The sequence below is a fragment of the Phyllostomus hastatus genome, unplaced genomic scaffold (assembly GCF_019186645.2).
Source record: "Phyllostomus hastatus isolate PE091 unplaced genomic scaffold, TTU_PhHast_1.1 phas_scaffold_182, whole genome shotgun sequence".
Classification (NCBI taxonomy): domain Eukaryota; kingdom Metazoa; phylum Chordata; class Mammalia; order Chiroptera; family Phyllostomidae; genus Phyllostomus; species Phyllostomus hastatus.
The window spans coordinates 18,140,155-18,157,208 of record NW_025334013.1 but is presented as its reverse complement, the minus strand read 5'-3'; the positions used below and the strand labels follow the sequence as shown (position 1 = coordinate 18,157,208).

General features: G+C 37.5%; 1 protein-coding gene across 1 annotated transcript in view; it reads right to left on the bottom strand.

Moving 5' to 3' along the window:
- Positions 1-4,205: 4,205 nt before the first annotated feature.
- YTHDF2 (YTH N6-methyladenosine RNA binding protein 2) overlaps positions 4,206-17,054 on the bottom strand; it is a 30,493-nt gene continuing 17,644 nt past the window's right edge. The window contains exon 5 of the mRNA XM_045858486.1: positions 4,206-6,990. Within this exon, the coding sequence (XP_045714442.1) occupies positions 6,967-6,990 (24 nt within the window). The 3' untranslated portion in view covers positions 4,206-6,966. The remainder of the gene's footprint in view (positions 6,991-17,054) is intronic.

The window sequence follows — 17,054 nt, the reverse complement described above, 5'->3', positions numbered from 1 at the left end:
ATTAAAGCAGACTGCTGCCCACCCCTGGACCCATGTCCTTCACTAAGTCTGAAGTGGGTCCTAATCATTTGCATTTCTGACAAGCTCCTTAGTGGTGCTGATGCCACTGGCCAGAAGCTTCAAAAAACACTGATCTACAATTATGTGAAGTGAGCAGATGTAGTGGAGGGTGTCCGTGATGTTTCTTTCTAATTGCTTCAATTTTCTCAGTCAAGTAGGAAATCAAGTCATTACCTGAAAGTAAAGATGGAATACGAGATGTTGGAGTTTTGGGGAAAAGGAACAGGGAAGAAATACTTGTCTCGAGAGCAGGAGAGGGAATAGATGAAGGAAATGTTCATGATTTCCCTCCTGAAGCTAATGACCATTAATTTAAAATGAGACACTGGCTGAATGTTTTCTCCAAGAGCCCAGATGCAGGTAGCTGATTTGTATGTAACCAGGATTGTGTTTTGTCAATTACACTAAGTGAAGTAAGAGAAGGGGGAAAGGAAGATGAGGAGGAACACCAGGTGGGGAGGATTATGGTACATCACAAAATTTAAGCTAGAAAAGGAGATATGAGGGATGGTGAAATAAAATGAAAAGGTGACACACTTCTCTCAAAAGTGGGTGCTCTTCTCAAAGCCTTACCCAACTTTGTCTTCATCTCTCACCTCTCTGGACCTGGCAGCACGACTCCCTTCCAGTCTCAAACCCTTGTTACTTTTCTCTATCACATTCATTAGTACCCAACAAACTTACTTCTCTCCCCACGAGTATTAGTCCCCTTGAAGGCAAGGGCTTTTAGTTTTCTGCTGCTGTGTGCCCAGAACTCTCGTCTGGCTTGTAGCAGCCCTCCCCCACACTATCCACCCTATCCACTCCTTGCCAGTTTACTTTGCAACCACAGGCCCAGGACATGGCCTATACTTCTGCAACAAAATGCCTTGACTTGGAATGGCATGCATCTAAAAACTGAGTGCCAAACTCTTCAAGCGGAGAGGCTTTGGGGAAGCAGAAATCTGGATAAGTTTATGTTTCCATGCTTAAGAGGACAAGATCAGGACAGGCTTCTGCCAAACTACTTTTGATGACAAAGACCCAGGCCCTTGGGGCTCTCATTCCTCACACCAAAATCCTAAAAAGCCACCCATGTAAGACTGTCACAGAAGACCCGGGCCCTTCTTTGGCAAACCAAAATTTAAAATTCATGGAATCAGCCCTGGCTGGTGTGACTCAGTGGGCTGAGTGTCAGCCTGCAAACTAAAATTCATAGAATTGCAAGAAGGGGGCAGGGAACAAATACTTCGCAGATGATTTGGTATTATTCCATTTTTTAAAAATAGTTTTAAATTACGTGAATGTGTATTTAGGAATATACATATGCTATATACACTGATTTTACATATATAACATAAAGCAAGTCTTTAAAAAATGTTTAAAAGGATAGTAAACTTTTACCAAAGTGGAGACATTTTATATTCTATGTCACTGTTTCGCTTTTCATTAGAAAAGCACTACTAGGTTAAAATGAAATTTAAATCCCTGTAAAAGTCACACAAGTGGCTTCAGGGCTTATTTTCACTTTCCAATAAGCAGATGTGTTACAGAGCAATCCTCAGACTTGCCCAACATTACACAACTCATTAATGATGGAGCAGAACTGCCTAGGAGAGCCGAAGCTGTAAGAGAGAGGAAAAGGTTAGGGGCTCACGTGGTTTCCATCAAGATAAGGAAATGCCAGGAGAAAAATCCAGTATCAAGAGGGCAATCTTCTGAGTAGATGCCCCTCTTCTCTTCTTATAAGCACCTTGTGTGTATCTCTGACAACTCCAAACTGGTTGACAGTGTAATCCTTAAACTGAATTCTGAAAGCACAAGCATCTTATTTCCTTTTCTTCGAGTGCCCAACAGCACCAACAGGGACTCACAAAATGCAGGCTAAATGACTAGACAGATAAGTACACTCTCATGCAAAATTGAACAAAGCAGCAAAATTGGGAGTTTCAGGCAATTTCCCCCAAAAGGGTAATTTTTTTTTTTTTTAGGACAATTCTTAACTTTTTCTTGGCACACGAGCAGCGCCTATGGCCAGCAGATGGCGCCAGGGTAATCGCTTTCCAAACTTCAGCAAGACACACGTGAGCATCAAAAAGTAGACTGAAACCAGTAAGCCATACATGGCACAAATGACACTTTTGCCCCCCTAGATTAGTGCAAAATCCCATTTCCTACCTAGCTCACCTGTGAAGGTAAGGGGTTTGGCCCAAGGGAGGTTTTTTGTACAGGTGGAAAAGCAATGGTAGACACCATCTTGAACCCACTGTTTCTCTCAGTGAAATTATCTGTCCGATTGGGACAGGAAAGAAGCATACTAAAATGAGATGATAAGCAGAGCAGGCCTGCAGGCTGCCAACAGCTAGAGCTGGCAGGGCTGCAGAGGTATGGAGAGAATCAGGTTAGCAGGAGAGTTCTGACCTCCAGCAAGCTCGAAGGTGCAGCCTGAAGCTGTGGTAGCATGTGCAGCTGTCCAGTTGGTGCTGGAAAGTGAAAGGGCAACCCTATGCTCCATATATCCCATCCCCAACCCACAGGCGGGGGCTACAGAACCAGTGCTGGAAATCTGGAAGCAGAGGCCTGCAGGCTTGTGGGACCTCCAGTGCACTTAATCTGGCTGTAGGTGGCTTATCTGCCTAGGAGAGTTGAAGCTATAAAGCTTCTGATGTGCAGAACCAGCAGCTGTAGTAAGTATTACAGTTCCAAAAAAAGGCTTCTCAGGGGTAAGGAGTTTCACCAGCTGCCCAAACATCACTAGCAATGAGTTATATTTATAAGAAATTGGGTACTTCCTAAAGCTAAGAATAAGGACTATAAAATGACCTTATCAAATCTGAATCCTAGGGACACTTTAACTCATTTTCAGAAAGAAAGGTCCTACGTTCATGAGACCATATTTCACATAAATCATTTTTCAAACAAAGGTCAAAATAAGTGGCACTATTCTAGTGCTATATAGTTCTTCCATAATGACCATTTACCTTCTCACAGGTAGAAAAAGCTCCGAACCCTTAAAATAGTTTTGATGGGGTAGGAACCAGGGCTTTCAACATTTTGAGTTTCTATCTACCAGGCTACAGCTAGGAATTATGAAATGGTACAAGCCAAAGCACACTCAGTGGGCCTCACTCTCGGTGAAGTATTATGCTAAGTTAAAGCTCTCTCCATAACTCCAGAAGATTCATATATAATAATGCTGTAAAAGAAAGAAAGCAGTTAGGTGTTTGGATTAAGCTAAATAACCCTACATCTATTAGTAATGAAACTCTACTTTAGTAATCTTGCAATTTACAGAATTGCTTTTAAAGAAAAATCAAGGAATGGTGCCTAAATATTTTCCAATAAAAGGAACCTTTGTTCCTTGGAGAAGTGAAGCTGGAGCAGGGAAAATACAGAACTATCCAAGAACATCTTGTAGTACCAGAAAAGGGCTCCAAAAAATGTTGGAGCAGTCAAAGAGAGTCAACTTGAAGGAGCTCCCAATGGCCAAAGCTGAACAATTTGAGCAACAAAATAAATGACAGCACTGACCCATGGAGTAAAAATATCCCTGAGTCCATACTGATACAACAACTGAATAAAATGGGAAGAGAGGACAGCTTCTCCTTACAAAATTCTAATTATATGAATATGGAAGGAATAATAGACAGTGAACTAACATTTGGCAAATGCCACTTGCTCCAAGTAATAACCATCCAAAGATGTCAAAATAGTGGACCAACGATTGATAGTTTTAAAGTATATCCTCCATGAGTTACTCATTATTTACAAAGGGAAAACCAGTAACTTTACAATGGAGAGACCCAGCAGTCACTACCTTAACCAAGTGACCAAAGTTAACATCACCAGTAATGAGACATAGACATCACGTATCCTCATATAATGCATTGAGAAAAGCACGTGACTTTTGTGCAGTCTTCCCCCAAAATAACCTCAATCTAATAATGAAAAAATATCAGACAAATCCAAGGAGCATTCCATAAAAAAAAAACAAAAAACTGGCCAGTACTTGCTAAAACTGTCAAAATCACAAAAGGGGACCATTAAAGAACTCACAGGCCAGAGGCCTGAAACAACTAAATGCATGTGGGATCTTGGATTGGATGCTGAGTTTAAAAAAAAAAAATTTCTTAGACAACTGGCACAATCCAAATAAAATAGATTAGTTAGTAGTACTGTTTTTTGTAATTGTACTATGGCTATGTAAAATATTAACATTTGGAAGAAGCTGAGTGAAGGGTTGAGAAACTTTACATATTCTTTTTGCAAAAGTCTAAAATTATTCCAAAGAAAGATTTTACAAAACAGCCCTGGCCAGGTAGCTCAGTTGGTTAGTGTCATCCCAATACGTCAAGGTTGCGGATTCAATCCCTGGTCAGGGCACATACAAGAATCAACCAATGAATGCATAACTCGTGAAACAACAAATTAATGTTTCCCTCTTCCTTTCTCTCTAAAATCGGTAATTTTTTAAAATTAATTTTGAAAATTTTCAAAAAACGGAACATGCTGGGAAGATAGCCAATCAAATGTAACTAAGATGAAATTCAGTGAATGTATAATACATTTTGTTTATATTAAAGGTCAAAATTCTTTGAATTGACACAGATCAAATACGGTGAGATTATTCAATTTTCCCTCATCTTACACGAAGAAAAGTAAACAAGCATGGCTATTCAAAGTTTTACATTCACAAATGACAACAGAACAAACCACTGAGGACAAATAGTCAAAAGTTAACAATTTCCACTGCAAAAATTGTGGTTAGCAATAAGAGCTGTGTTTGGAGTCTTCACCAAATCAATTTTTGGGCCAAACTCTTAAGAGTGAACATAGTCTTAACTTTTTACACTACAGAAAATGCCAGTATGGTTTTGGGTTTGTTTTTTTTTTTCAAATACACAATCCAACATCCTGACACACACCCTTGTCCCCCTCCCCCACAACCCAAACGCTCAGGAAGAGCTGGGTATGCAGCTTTGTTAGGGGCTCCAAATTCCTTTCAGTTTGCACCCAAAGCCATACTAGTTCTATGTGACATGAAGACAAAGACTGGGAAGCAATCAACTTGAATACAAGGTAGGGAAATCTAGGTAAAATTGCTTTTGTATTTGTTTTTCTCAGGATATTTTCCTTTTTGAAGGTGAAATATTAAGCCCATGGGAGTCCTCTAAAAGCCACAAAAATAAGAACTAAAATTGATAATGCTGTTACATTTCTCATTTGGAGACTGGGCATCTTCAAATTGATGAAAGCACAAATGACTCCCCAGTTTCGGGGAAACTATTTCAAAAAACTTGGAAAAAGAGATTATGTGAGTATATTGTACTGTGCCTTAAGATAAGCAGAGAAAAGTTCTCAACCTCGTGTGTCAACTGTAATGCTAATTACAAACCTGCAGTTCATAATTTTATCACACCCCTGATTTAGGAGCCTGGACTGTGTACACTAGGGTGAGTAAATCATCTGAAGGCAAAACACTATCCAACAGTATTAAAACCCATTTTCAGAACCCTTTCTTATTACAGAAGTTTTCACACATTTAACTCCCCAACACAGGGATAGTATAAGGACTAAAAATCTTTAAGGCAGAGAGGCCCCAACTCTTAGAAAATGTATAGGGGTAAATCAAATATCATTAAGATTATATGGTTCACAAAGATCTAAACCCACTGAAATTTCTTATTCTTGGACCTGCATCCATGCGGAATGCTGTCTAAACAAGCCACATTTCAGATTAAACACTTACATCCTTGACACCAGGACTCAATCTATTTCTCATGCAATTATCTGGCCAGGTGTCTACAGAGTAAGCACAGTGACTGGCACCTAACAAGCACTTACAATCAAATATTTACTGAATGACTCAGCAGTGGCTCTACCTTCTCTGGGAATTACCCAGAAACAAAGCATTATAAATTTTGGCCCAACTTGCTTTGCAGAGGTCATGGTTATCTAGCCCTGGGCACAAAAGCAAACCTGAACTATTTCATCTCAGCAGACTTTCTTAAAATAGTTGCCGTTTCATTTCTTCAAACTCCTTACACTCCAAATCTTTCATAAAATATACCAGACTCAAATAATACTAATAAATGGTACTAAAAGTGATGCTCAACAGGATCTCACGTTTATTGAGAAGTGATTAATGGTAAAAAGAAAGGCAATGCCCTTTCCTCATTGGCTGAACAAGAAACTGAAGAAACATTCACTACACGTTTTACAATATTTTTCTCTTCCAAAATGCATTTCTGTAAACAAGTTTTTACCACTGTTCTTAGCTGTGAAATGAAATTAATCCTGACTTAATCAGTTATAATGTACAATAACAGAACATTTCTTAGGACTCCTAGTATTTTACTCTGAGTAACAAAGGGTCAGAGAAAATGAACCACCCTTAAAGACACAACCTTGGGATAACACTGTTAAATTCTCCAAGGCAAAAATTCTTCATAAAAATGTTCTTCCAATTCGGAAGGGAAAAACCAAATTTCCACTTTCTGGGTTGGAGGCCCATACCTTTGAAACTCAGGTGTTCTCCAAGTGCAAATGTCAAAATGGGGGGAGGAAAGGGTTTAAAAATTAGAGAAAACTGTATGCACTTACGGACTTTAAAATCCGAAAAACATAGTAAAAAGACAAAAAAACCAAAGCATTATGCTCTGAAATCACAACCAAAGCCAAAATAAAAGGGACATTTTTCACCTAAACTACCTAGAGGGATTTTTTTAGTTTTTTCTTTTTCTTTTTTTTTCATTTTCCAGTTAAGTCCTATGTCTTTTGTGAAATTCCAATACTTAAACTGCAAGTCTGCAATCGTCTCTGAAGTCAATGAAATTAAGAAAAAAGTCCTAATTCTCTTGAAGGTCATTTTTTTCCTCTTAGGATATGCAGATGCAACCGTTGCTGTGGTCTGTGCAGAACTGCCTTTTATTTTCCACGACCTTGACGTTCCTAAAGGTTAAAAATAAATCAAAATGGTTAGTTAAAACTTATCTGAGTATGCTTAAGAATTAAAACTTCACAGAATAACTCAATAAAAACTTAGTAACTTGTGCTAGATAGAATATTCTCCACCAATAAAAATTGACTTTTACTTCTTCCCCCCAAAATATGAGCGTAACAGAAACAATACACCTAAGTATAGTATAATAAAAAAGACCAAACAGTTCTAGAGTCATCCCATTCTAGGCCCAGAGCCTTAGATGTATTTATAAGCCTCAATTTCCTTTTTTTTTTTTGTACAGTGAGGATATATATCTGTCACAGAGCTGTGGGGGAATTAATGAACCTACTTACAGAAGGCTCTTAGTTCACAAGATACGAGAAAATTATCCTCTTCCCCTAGAGTGACTAAAATCCAATTAAGAAATGGAGTTTGAAAACTGACTACAGTACTGAAGTTTCCCCTAAAATAGCTCATTTCTTTTTTTTTTTAAGACTTATTTATTCTTAAAGAGAGGGGAAAAAAGGGAGAGAAACATCAATGTGTGAGAGAAACATCGAATCACTGCCTCCCACATGCCCCTAACTGGGGACCTAGCCTGCAACTCAGGCATGTGTCCTGACTGGTAACAGAATCTGCAACTTTTCAATTTGCTGGCTAGTACTCAATCCACTGAGCCATACCAGTCATGGAAAAATGATCATTTCTTATTAAGAATCATTCTTTATAAGCCTTTCATTAATCTATTCTAGACTGCTTTCCATGTCACATATTCATGTATTGAAATTTTTAAAAATATGACTCAAAAAAAAAAAAAAAAAAAGTGTTGCAGGTTTGATTCCCAGTCAGGGTACATGCCTGGGTTGCAGGCCATGACCCCCAGCAACCACACAATGATGTCTCTCTCTCTCTCTCTCTCCCCCTCCCGTCCCTCTCTAAAAATAAATAAATAAAATCTTTTAAAAAATATTTATGATTCAATCCACATGCCTTTTAACAGCAAAAGCCTTAACTGGTTAAGAGCACAAGCCTGAACTTACACTTGATTCCTCAATCTAACTTGGGTAGAGCTACTGGTTCCCTTTATGCTATGCTAATTATGGTTCTAAAGTTGAATATGATTCCTACTAAAGTGCCCAGCAACTAGCACTTATGGGCTTCCATGTTCTAGGCACTAAATAATGATATTCATAACACCCCACAAAGATTGTTATTCCTGCTTCAGAGGTCAGAAAACAAAAGCTCACAAAAAGACACTTAACCAAGATTACCGCACTAAGACCTCAGATTCAAACGTAGGGCTATATGGCTTTTTATACACCGTGTTATTACAAATATTTCTGTAAAAGTCATAGTCAACAAAGCTAAGTGAGACTTTGTGGTGAAATGACTCCCCTAAAACAAAAATGCTCCATGGATACAAAATAAAAAAAAACACTAAAGCCCTGGCTGATGTGGCTCAGTGGATTGAGCACCAGCTTCAGCACTCAAACCAGAAGATCGCCGGTTCGATTCCCAGTCAGGGGGCACAGGCCTGGGTTGCGGGCCAGCACCCCAGTTGGGAGCATGTGAGAGGCAACCAGTCAATCTATCTCTCACACATTGATGTTCCTCTCCTTCTTCTTCTCCCTTTCCTTCTCTAAAACTAAGTAAACAAAGTCTTAAAAAAAAAACAACAGTAAATTATTCAGAAAGAGTTCTCTTTTTTCATGTCTCACTTCACAAGGATAAACTCACCAACGTACCTCAATATGGAATATTGTTTTTTTAAATAAATTTTGAAACTTCAAATTCAATAAAATTTAAGAGCTCACCCACACACTGTCTCTCTGGAAATCAACCTCCATTCAATAAGAAGGAAAAAAGGTTCAGTCACACATAAGAGATTTCAAAAAAAAAATTTAAGATTTTATTTATATTTAGAGAGAGGGGAAGGGCGGAAGACAGGGAGAGAAACATCAGTGTTTGGCGTGATCAATGTGTGGCAATCAATGTGTGGTTGCCTCTCATGTGCCCCCTACTGGGAGCCTGGCCTGCAACCCAGGCATGTGCCCTGACTGGGAATCAAATCAGTGACCCCTTGGTTCGTAGGCTGGCACTCAATCCACTGAGCCACACCAGCCAGAGCAAATTTTTTTAATTTGTTGATTTTTAGTGGGGAAGTGGGGAAGTGGGGAGGGGGAGGGAAAGAGAGAGAAAAAGAAACACAAACAAAAAAACATAGACTTGTTGCTCCACCTATCCCATGCATGCACTGGTTGATTCCTTTATGTGCCCCAACAGGGGATCAAATCTGCAGCCCTGCTGCATGGGAACAACGCTCCAATTAACTGAGCTTCCCGGCCGAGGCTCAAAAGTTTTAATGTTCCTGGACTACAGTATTGGATGCTTTCCCCCCTTTCTATATGTTCACCCAAAGTTTTGATAATATATTATTTACAGTAGAAAAATTACAATTTAAAAAGATCTCTAGAGTTGACCAAACTCAAACTTTCAATAGCACCTTGCTTCTCACATAAATTTTAAACTCATATACCTTGGGTTTTGTTGTTCATAACTTCAAGGGACACCATTCTCACCTCTCTTCTATTAATGATCAATATCTACCTGTGCCTTTAGGAAATCTAGATTCTGGTGTGTTTCTTGATTAAATTTTGTTTCTATGCTTTTATTACTCTTCAAGTCAAGAATGTCTGGCCTTCTGTCCTTCAACGTCAAGTTCAAAATATTCCCCTTCTTTGAGACCTTCTTAACCCCTGAAGCTTTCAATGTCCTTTCAAATCTGCATCCACAATTGAAAATTAAATTGCATTGTCTTGTTTCATGTAAAATTAGTCCCAACTCAATCAAAAGCTTCTTGAAAGCAAAGAACAGGTCTTCAACTAACCTCACTCACAAACTACTTATGAAATTAGCAATGAATAATAGGCTACAATCAACTTTTAAATAAACTCTAGTTCCTATATATATAATATATATCATATATAATATATATTATATATAAATATATATATAAAATCATTATGTTGTATACCTTAAATTAATACAATGTTATATATGTCAATTACATTCCAACAAAACTGGAAAAATAGTTTGCCTATTATCTCTTATTTTAATGTAATATAACCCCAGGGGTACCAATTAAACATATATGCCCCAAACTGTACAGATAAAAAAAAGAAAACCCAGGCTCTGCCAAATCTGTTCCTACCTAAGAAACATGCTTATATTTTAAGATCAGCAAGATTAATAACAGCCATTGAGAAGAGCTGGAAGAAATTCGAAAGAGCCTTGTGTAATAACACATACTGCATCGACTCATTTTAAAACAAAAATTTGTTCCTCTTTAGGGGCTACCAAGTCTACAACTACCTGTATTCATTTTGCCTCAAACATAACAATCATAAAACTATTTCTGAATCTTAACTACACAATGATACCATAAAGGCAGGTGCAACCTGTGCCCTAATGTAAACTTGTATGCCAGAGGTTTATTTTAAATTATGCAAATTACATACAAACAAATGGCATCAGCCACCTTAATCTCTTGCTCAACACCAAGAAAACATCACACTGGTACAATTCAGCAAGCTGACTAAATTGCTCTTCAAACCCTATGTATACTATATACTCTTCTATACATAGGTACTTTTCACTCAAAGGAAGCACTTTATGGCTTCTCTTTGACATACCCAAATTGCCAACATCACTGTTCTTGCACTTTCGAGCCACTATTAAATAAAATAAGGGTGACTTGAACGCAAGCACTGTGATACCATGACGGCCGACTGTCTTGATCTTTTTTAAAACTTTATTTTTCTATTACAGTTAACATTCAATATTATTTTGTATTAGTTTTAGGTGTATGACACAGTGATAATATAATCATATACTTGACGAAGTGCTCCCCCCCCAATTATTTCTAGTACACACCTGGCACCATACTGTTATTCCCTATGCTGTACCTCCTCTGTGACTATTCCATAACTAGCAACCTGTACTTAATTCCTTTAGCATTTTCACCAAGTCTTCCAGTCTCCTCTCCCCTCTGGCAACCATCAGTCTGTTCAATTTTGTTTTTATTTTGTTCTTTAGATTCTACATATAAGTGAAATCACATGGTATTTGTCTTTCTCTGACTGACTTACTTCACTTAGCATACATAATACCTCTGGGATCATCCATGCTGTGACAGTCAATCTTATAACCAAGTCAGCTATTAAGTGGCTAATATGTGTGTTGGGTATTAGCATACACAGTATGGATACCCTGAACAAAGGGATGATTCATATGCCCTCCAGGAAAGAGTGGAACAGCATGAGATTTCATCACACTACTCAGAACAGTGTTATGCAATCTGAAACATATATTTTTGTTTCTGGAATTTTCCATTTAATATTTTTGGACTGTAGCTGACTGCAGATAATGGAAACTGTGGAAAAATAAAACCATAGCTATGAGGGACTACGGTACAGTTTTGATGTATACACAAAAGAATAAACTTCATTTAGAAAAAATAAATATAACATTCATCTCAGAGATTATAAAGATACTTGAGTATTCACATCATACTATCTTGAAAGTAATATTTAGCACCATTTAAAAAATGTGCATGATTCACAAGATTTTAAATACTAGATTAAATTTATAAACATTTATTTTCATTCAAAAATATAAACTGGAAACAGGAATCAACAGGACCTGCTTGAAAGGCCTCCCACTGCCCAAATCTGTGACAATCTGAGCATTATATAACCCTTAATGATAAGTATACAACTATTATAGTGATATATGAAACAGGTAAGAATTAGCAATGGATGCTAAAACTAAAGGGTGAAAATGTGATAAGGAATGAGGCATTTATATATATAGTCTCGAACTATTTTCCTACTTGTTAAAAAATAGCTTCACAGTGAAGAACCTGGTGAACCCCTTAACTAAGAGATCAAAGTTAGTATTACCAATAATGGTGTAAACACATCTTAAACCTCCCTAGTGTGATTCACTGAGGAAAAAGTTACTTATGTATAGTATCCCTGCCAGAGAAGCATATTCTGAATATACCTAATAAGAAAACCTTAGACAAATTGAAGGACATTCTACAAAAATAAATAGCATATACTATACAGAAATTTCAATGTCAGAAACAAAAGAGGGCAGGATGTGGGTAATGTGTATAACCACTGCAAATTAAGAAACTAAAAAGACATAAAAACTAAAAGATCCTGTACTGGAACCTGGACCATGAAAATAACTGTTATCAAAAACATTAAGTCTACTGGTAAAATATGAACAAGATCTATTGGCTAGATAATAGTATTGTGTCAGTGCTGAATGTCCTGATTTTAATAACTGCACTATGGTTATTATGTAGCATGTTCTTAGAAACACAGCAACATGTTTAGGAGAAAAGGGTATAATGTCTGGAACTTACTCTCGGATGGTTCAGAAAAAAATTACACACACACATCCAAAAAGCAAATGTGGAAAACATTACTTTAGTAAATCTGGATGAAGACTATATGGAAGTTCTTTGCACTATTCTTGAAATTTCTGTTTAAAATTACTTCAAAACAAAGTTAATAAAATGGGGTATAACAGTTTTCAATTAATTCTTCTGCAAAAACTGACTGTATTAAAAAGTTACCTTATGATATATGAAACAGATAGCCTTGGCTGGCATGGCTCAGGGGATTGAGTGCTGGCCTGCGAACCAAAGGGTCACTGGTTTGATTCCCAATCAGGGCACATGCCTGGGTTGTAGGCCAGGTCCCCAGTAGGGGGCATGTGGAAAGCAACACACAATGATGTTTCTCTCCCTCTCTCTCTCCCTCCCTTCCCTTCTCCCTAAAAAAATGAATAAATAAAATCTTTTTTAAAAAGTTATCTTTAAAAACAAGTTATTGGCCCTGGCTAGGTAGCTCAACTGGTTCGTACATCATCCCCATACGCCAAGGTTGACAGTTCAATCCCTAGTTGGGACAAATTAACCAATGAATGCACAGATAAGTGAAACAACAAATCAACATTGATTCATCCCATCCCTTCCTCACTCTCTAAAAATCAATTAAAATGTTAAGACATAAAAAGAGTTATCTTAAATAATTCATAAAACCTTAAAATGTGTTATTTCCTCAGACCTACATTAGAAGTCATAAAACACAAGGATATTTTAGCAAAATAATTAAAGTACCTGGTAATGATTTCTTACAAGTCTTTTAGAATGAGAAAAGAATACAGAGAAGGTTCTAACACAAGGATCATTATTTTTAACCACTTTTGGACATTAAAACCTTGTAGATTTCTATGAAAGACTTACCTTATGGCAGATTTTCTTTCACAAAATTCCTGTTACCACTGGGAACAATTCTACTAAATACTCTGACAATTTACGGTCAGAGGACTTCACCTATATAGGTCAGCTGTGTGACATTTCTAATCAACCAGTCATACTTTGGTAAAATTTAATAAAAATGTGGGAGAGTAGAGGAAAGGGGAGAGGGAATGAGAATGATGATGAATATACAGTAAAGGGAAAAGAGCAGAATGACACATAAAAATAAACTTGGATCATTAATGGGTCCAAGTCCCAGCCAGAACTGCCATAAGCACAACATAATGTGTGTCTGTTGGACACTCCAGCTTTTATACATGAAGATGCTACTGACTCATCATCATAGCAAGGGAAATAGTATGGCAAGCTGGACTCCCCCATAGTGTTGTCATGTGGAGCCCGCCTATCACTTTTTAACTAGTACTCCTAGAACCATGTGCAAGGCAACTACAGTGAGGTCCGCAGTAGGAACAGGCAGAGTAGCCAGTCCAGGTTAAGCTCCTGCCACAGACTGGCTACTCATAGGTGTGAAGAGGTAAGCATAAGATCTTCAAGAGTAAATACAAAAACTAAGTCTTATTTGTTAACCAAAAAAACAGCCCAAATGCTAAAAAGAAGGGAAGATGTGTGCATTCCTAAGGCTTGAGGATGTAATGGCATAAACAAAGAGGGAGAAATAGCAGAGCAAGATTTTACTCTCACACCCCATTCTAAAATTTCTAGTAGGACACTCATCCTGATCTTGAAATCAGCCCACGACCTCAAAAAGAACAGTAGAGAGATTAAATAAACAATCTTAAATAAAAATTTTAAGATATAAGAAACTATAAACAGGGAAGAAGTCTCTAGCTCTCAATATGTGGTCCTTAGAGGTTAATACCTATACTATCCACCCACCCCGCCTCCCCATTTTATATCTGTAATTATAAAATACAAAACTTCTGTCTCTAGAGGAAATACCCTAAAAGCCACAAGGTGGCAATGTTACTCAGAAGTCTGCACATTTGAAATCTCTTCCTGTAATATATCCGCTGCTGGCCCTTGAACACAGGTGATTAGGGGAACCAACCCCCAACCCCATTCAGTCAGCTGAAGATCAACCTAACTTTTTTTATGTATGTACGACTTTATTTTTTTTATTGACCTGAGAGAAAGAAACATCAATTTGTTATTCCATTTATTCATATATTCACTGGTTGCTTCTCGTATGTGCCCTGGCTGGGGATGAAACCAACAACATTGGTATATTCAATGTATAATTTCTGACTCCCCCAAAACTTTATAGCCAAAAGAGTCAACATGTTTTTTATGTTATAGATTTTTCCTATTTAGCTTAATATTCTTTCTCATTTCTACTACCACTCCTCCTCCCTCCACTAAGTGGGCCATAAAACACAACTGAGGCATATTTCTATTTATTTTTGGGGTATAATTTTTATCAGCTTTACAATCTGCTGTTAATCCCCTCATCCCCAAATTAAATTTACTTATATGGCCCTCAACTAGTTTTTCCTATGTCCTCATGAACCTTGATAGAAAAGAACACAAGTTTCAGTACCCCTGGCTAAAAAATGAGAATGTTTAGATATGCTAATATGAAAAAAAATGGATTACATTAAAATCACTTTCATTGCTTTACTTGCTTTGTATGGCTTATGCAATCAATATTTATAGTCTCTGATACTATAAACAGAAGTTAAATGAGTCAAAGAGCAGAAAGACAAAGTTATATATAATATTCTGCTTTCCACAGGCAGGATATTTTGTGAAGGAACAAAAATACTTTCCATCAGTTCTTCAATTTAAAGCAGGGCTATAATAGTTGATAAAAATTTCTTCTCATCCCCCTTTTGAATTTTTCTAGGTGCAGAAATGAACAGTTAGTTGGAATGAAGTTCTGGGAACTGAAGTAGGAGCACCAAGATGAAGTAAACGCATTAATTAATAACCTTTCCTACTATCCAATCCTTTTCCAAAACTGTTAATTAGTAGCTGAGCTTCTACATACATTTCACTAAAATAGTAAGAAGTAAAAAGCCTGCATAAACCACTATGTTCAGTACTTAAATAATCTGACTAGTAACAGAACTAAGGATAAGACAGATACACATAGTCCTGACCAGTGTGGCTCACTTCATTGGCTGTCTTCCCAAAAATCGAAAGGTCACTAATTCAATTTCCAGTCAGGGCATGTGCCTGGATGGTGGGTTCAGTTCCCAGGTGGAGGCAAATGGATCAATGTTTCTCTCACACCAATGTCTCTCTTTCTCCCCCCCCTTCTCCTCTCGCTAAAACTAAGTAAAAGATGGGAAGGGAGGGAGAAAGAGAGGGAGGGAAACATCAATATGTGGTTACCTCTCACACGCCTGCTACTGGGGACCTGGCCTGCAACCCACACATGTGCCCTAACTGGGAATCGATCCAGAGACCCCTTGGTTCGCAAGCAGGCACTCAATCCACTGAGCCACATGAGCCAAGGCTAAATAAAATCTTGAAAAGAAAAGAAGATGCATTAACATTTTTTGGCTTAACTAAAAGTAAATTAGAAAACATTAGTTTCAAACCAAATAAAATGGTTTGACAAGTTTGATTATTCTCTGAATCACTCCTTGGCTCTCCAGTAAGAACTACATTTAAACTAAACTAATTTCACAATAAAACCAATTTCTCAAAACACTTCAGTATACAATTAAACAAATATGGTTTTTAATAGCCTGTGAAGTCCCACCTACTCCCAGCATGAAGATTCTGCATTTGCGCCCTGTTAAGTCTGTGCTAAGGGCTAGACCCAAAAATGGAAAACCAGCAGCACAATTAAGTACCAGACCAAAAGTTATTGAAGAATTTGATGACTAATGACATACATAATGATCTAGGAGTTCTCAAACTTTACATACAAGTGAATCATCACCTACAGAGCTGACAGAATGCAGATTCCAAGGCCTCACCTCCAAAGACGCTCATTCACTCGACAGGTGAAAGAGGACAAGACTGCAGAGTAAGTACTCCCAGATGATAACTTGTACAAACTGAGTAACTTCTCTTCAGTCACTTCTAATCATGTAAGAAATACCTAGGGAATTTACTAAATAAAATTTCTAGTTTAGTAAGTCTGGGGGCAGAGCCCAGTTATCAGTGTTTTTATAAATACATTTCAGATGACTCAAAGTTTGTTTTAAATTGTTGTTACCATTTTTTGCAGTATATACTATGAAGTGCTCCACCCTGTTCCCCTCCCCATCCCTTTTCAGGCTTAAGGAACTACAAGTAACATGGCATAAATGACTGAATTACCCAAGAATGTGTTTGGGTTCCAGTTCTAGCCTTGCCACTAAAGTGAGATAATCTTTGCAGTTTGTGTAAAAAAGTGAGAGTAGGGTAGACAAAGTCCTTCCTGCTCAATTTTATAACATTATCCAGAACCATTCGAGTTCCTCCTTACTCCTGCTGCCTTAACAGCAACTTTCACAAGGTTGGGTAGAATAGACCTAATTCACTCCATTTTGATACTTGTGATGAGGGCCTAGGATTAAACCTGAGTGATCAATTAATTATGTTCTCCTCATATATCCACAAATAGGTGACTGGCTACCAGCATCAGTAGGTAATAGAACATTGTTAACTATTGTAAATGATAAATGTGAAGATTCAGCAAGGTTTAACAACAAAAAAAGCTTTGAGGCAAAATAAATTTCAGCTCTTTTATAACCTATGTCTTGAAAAAGTTATTCCTTTTTG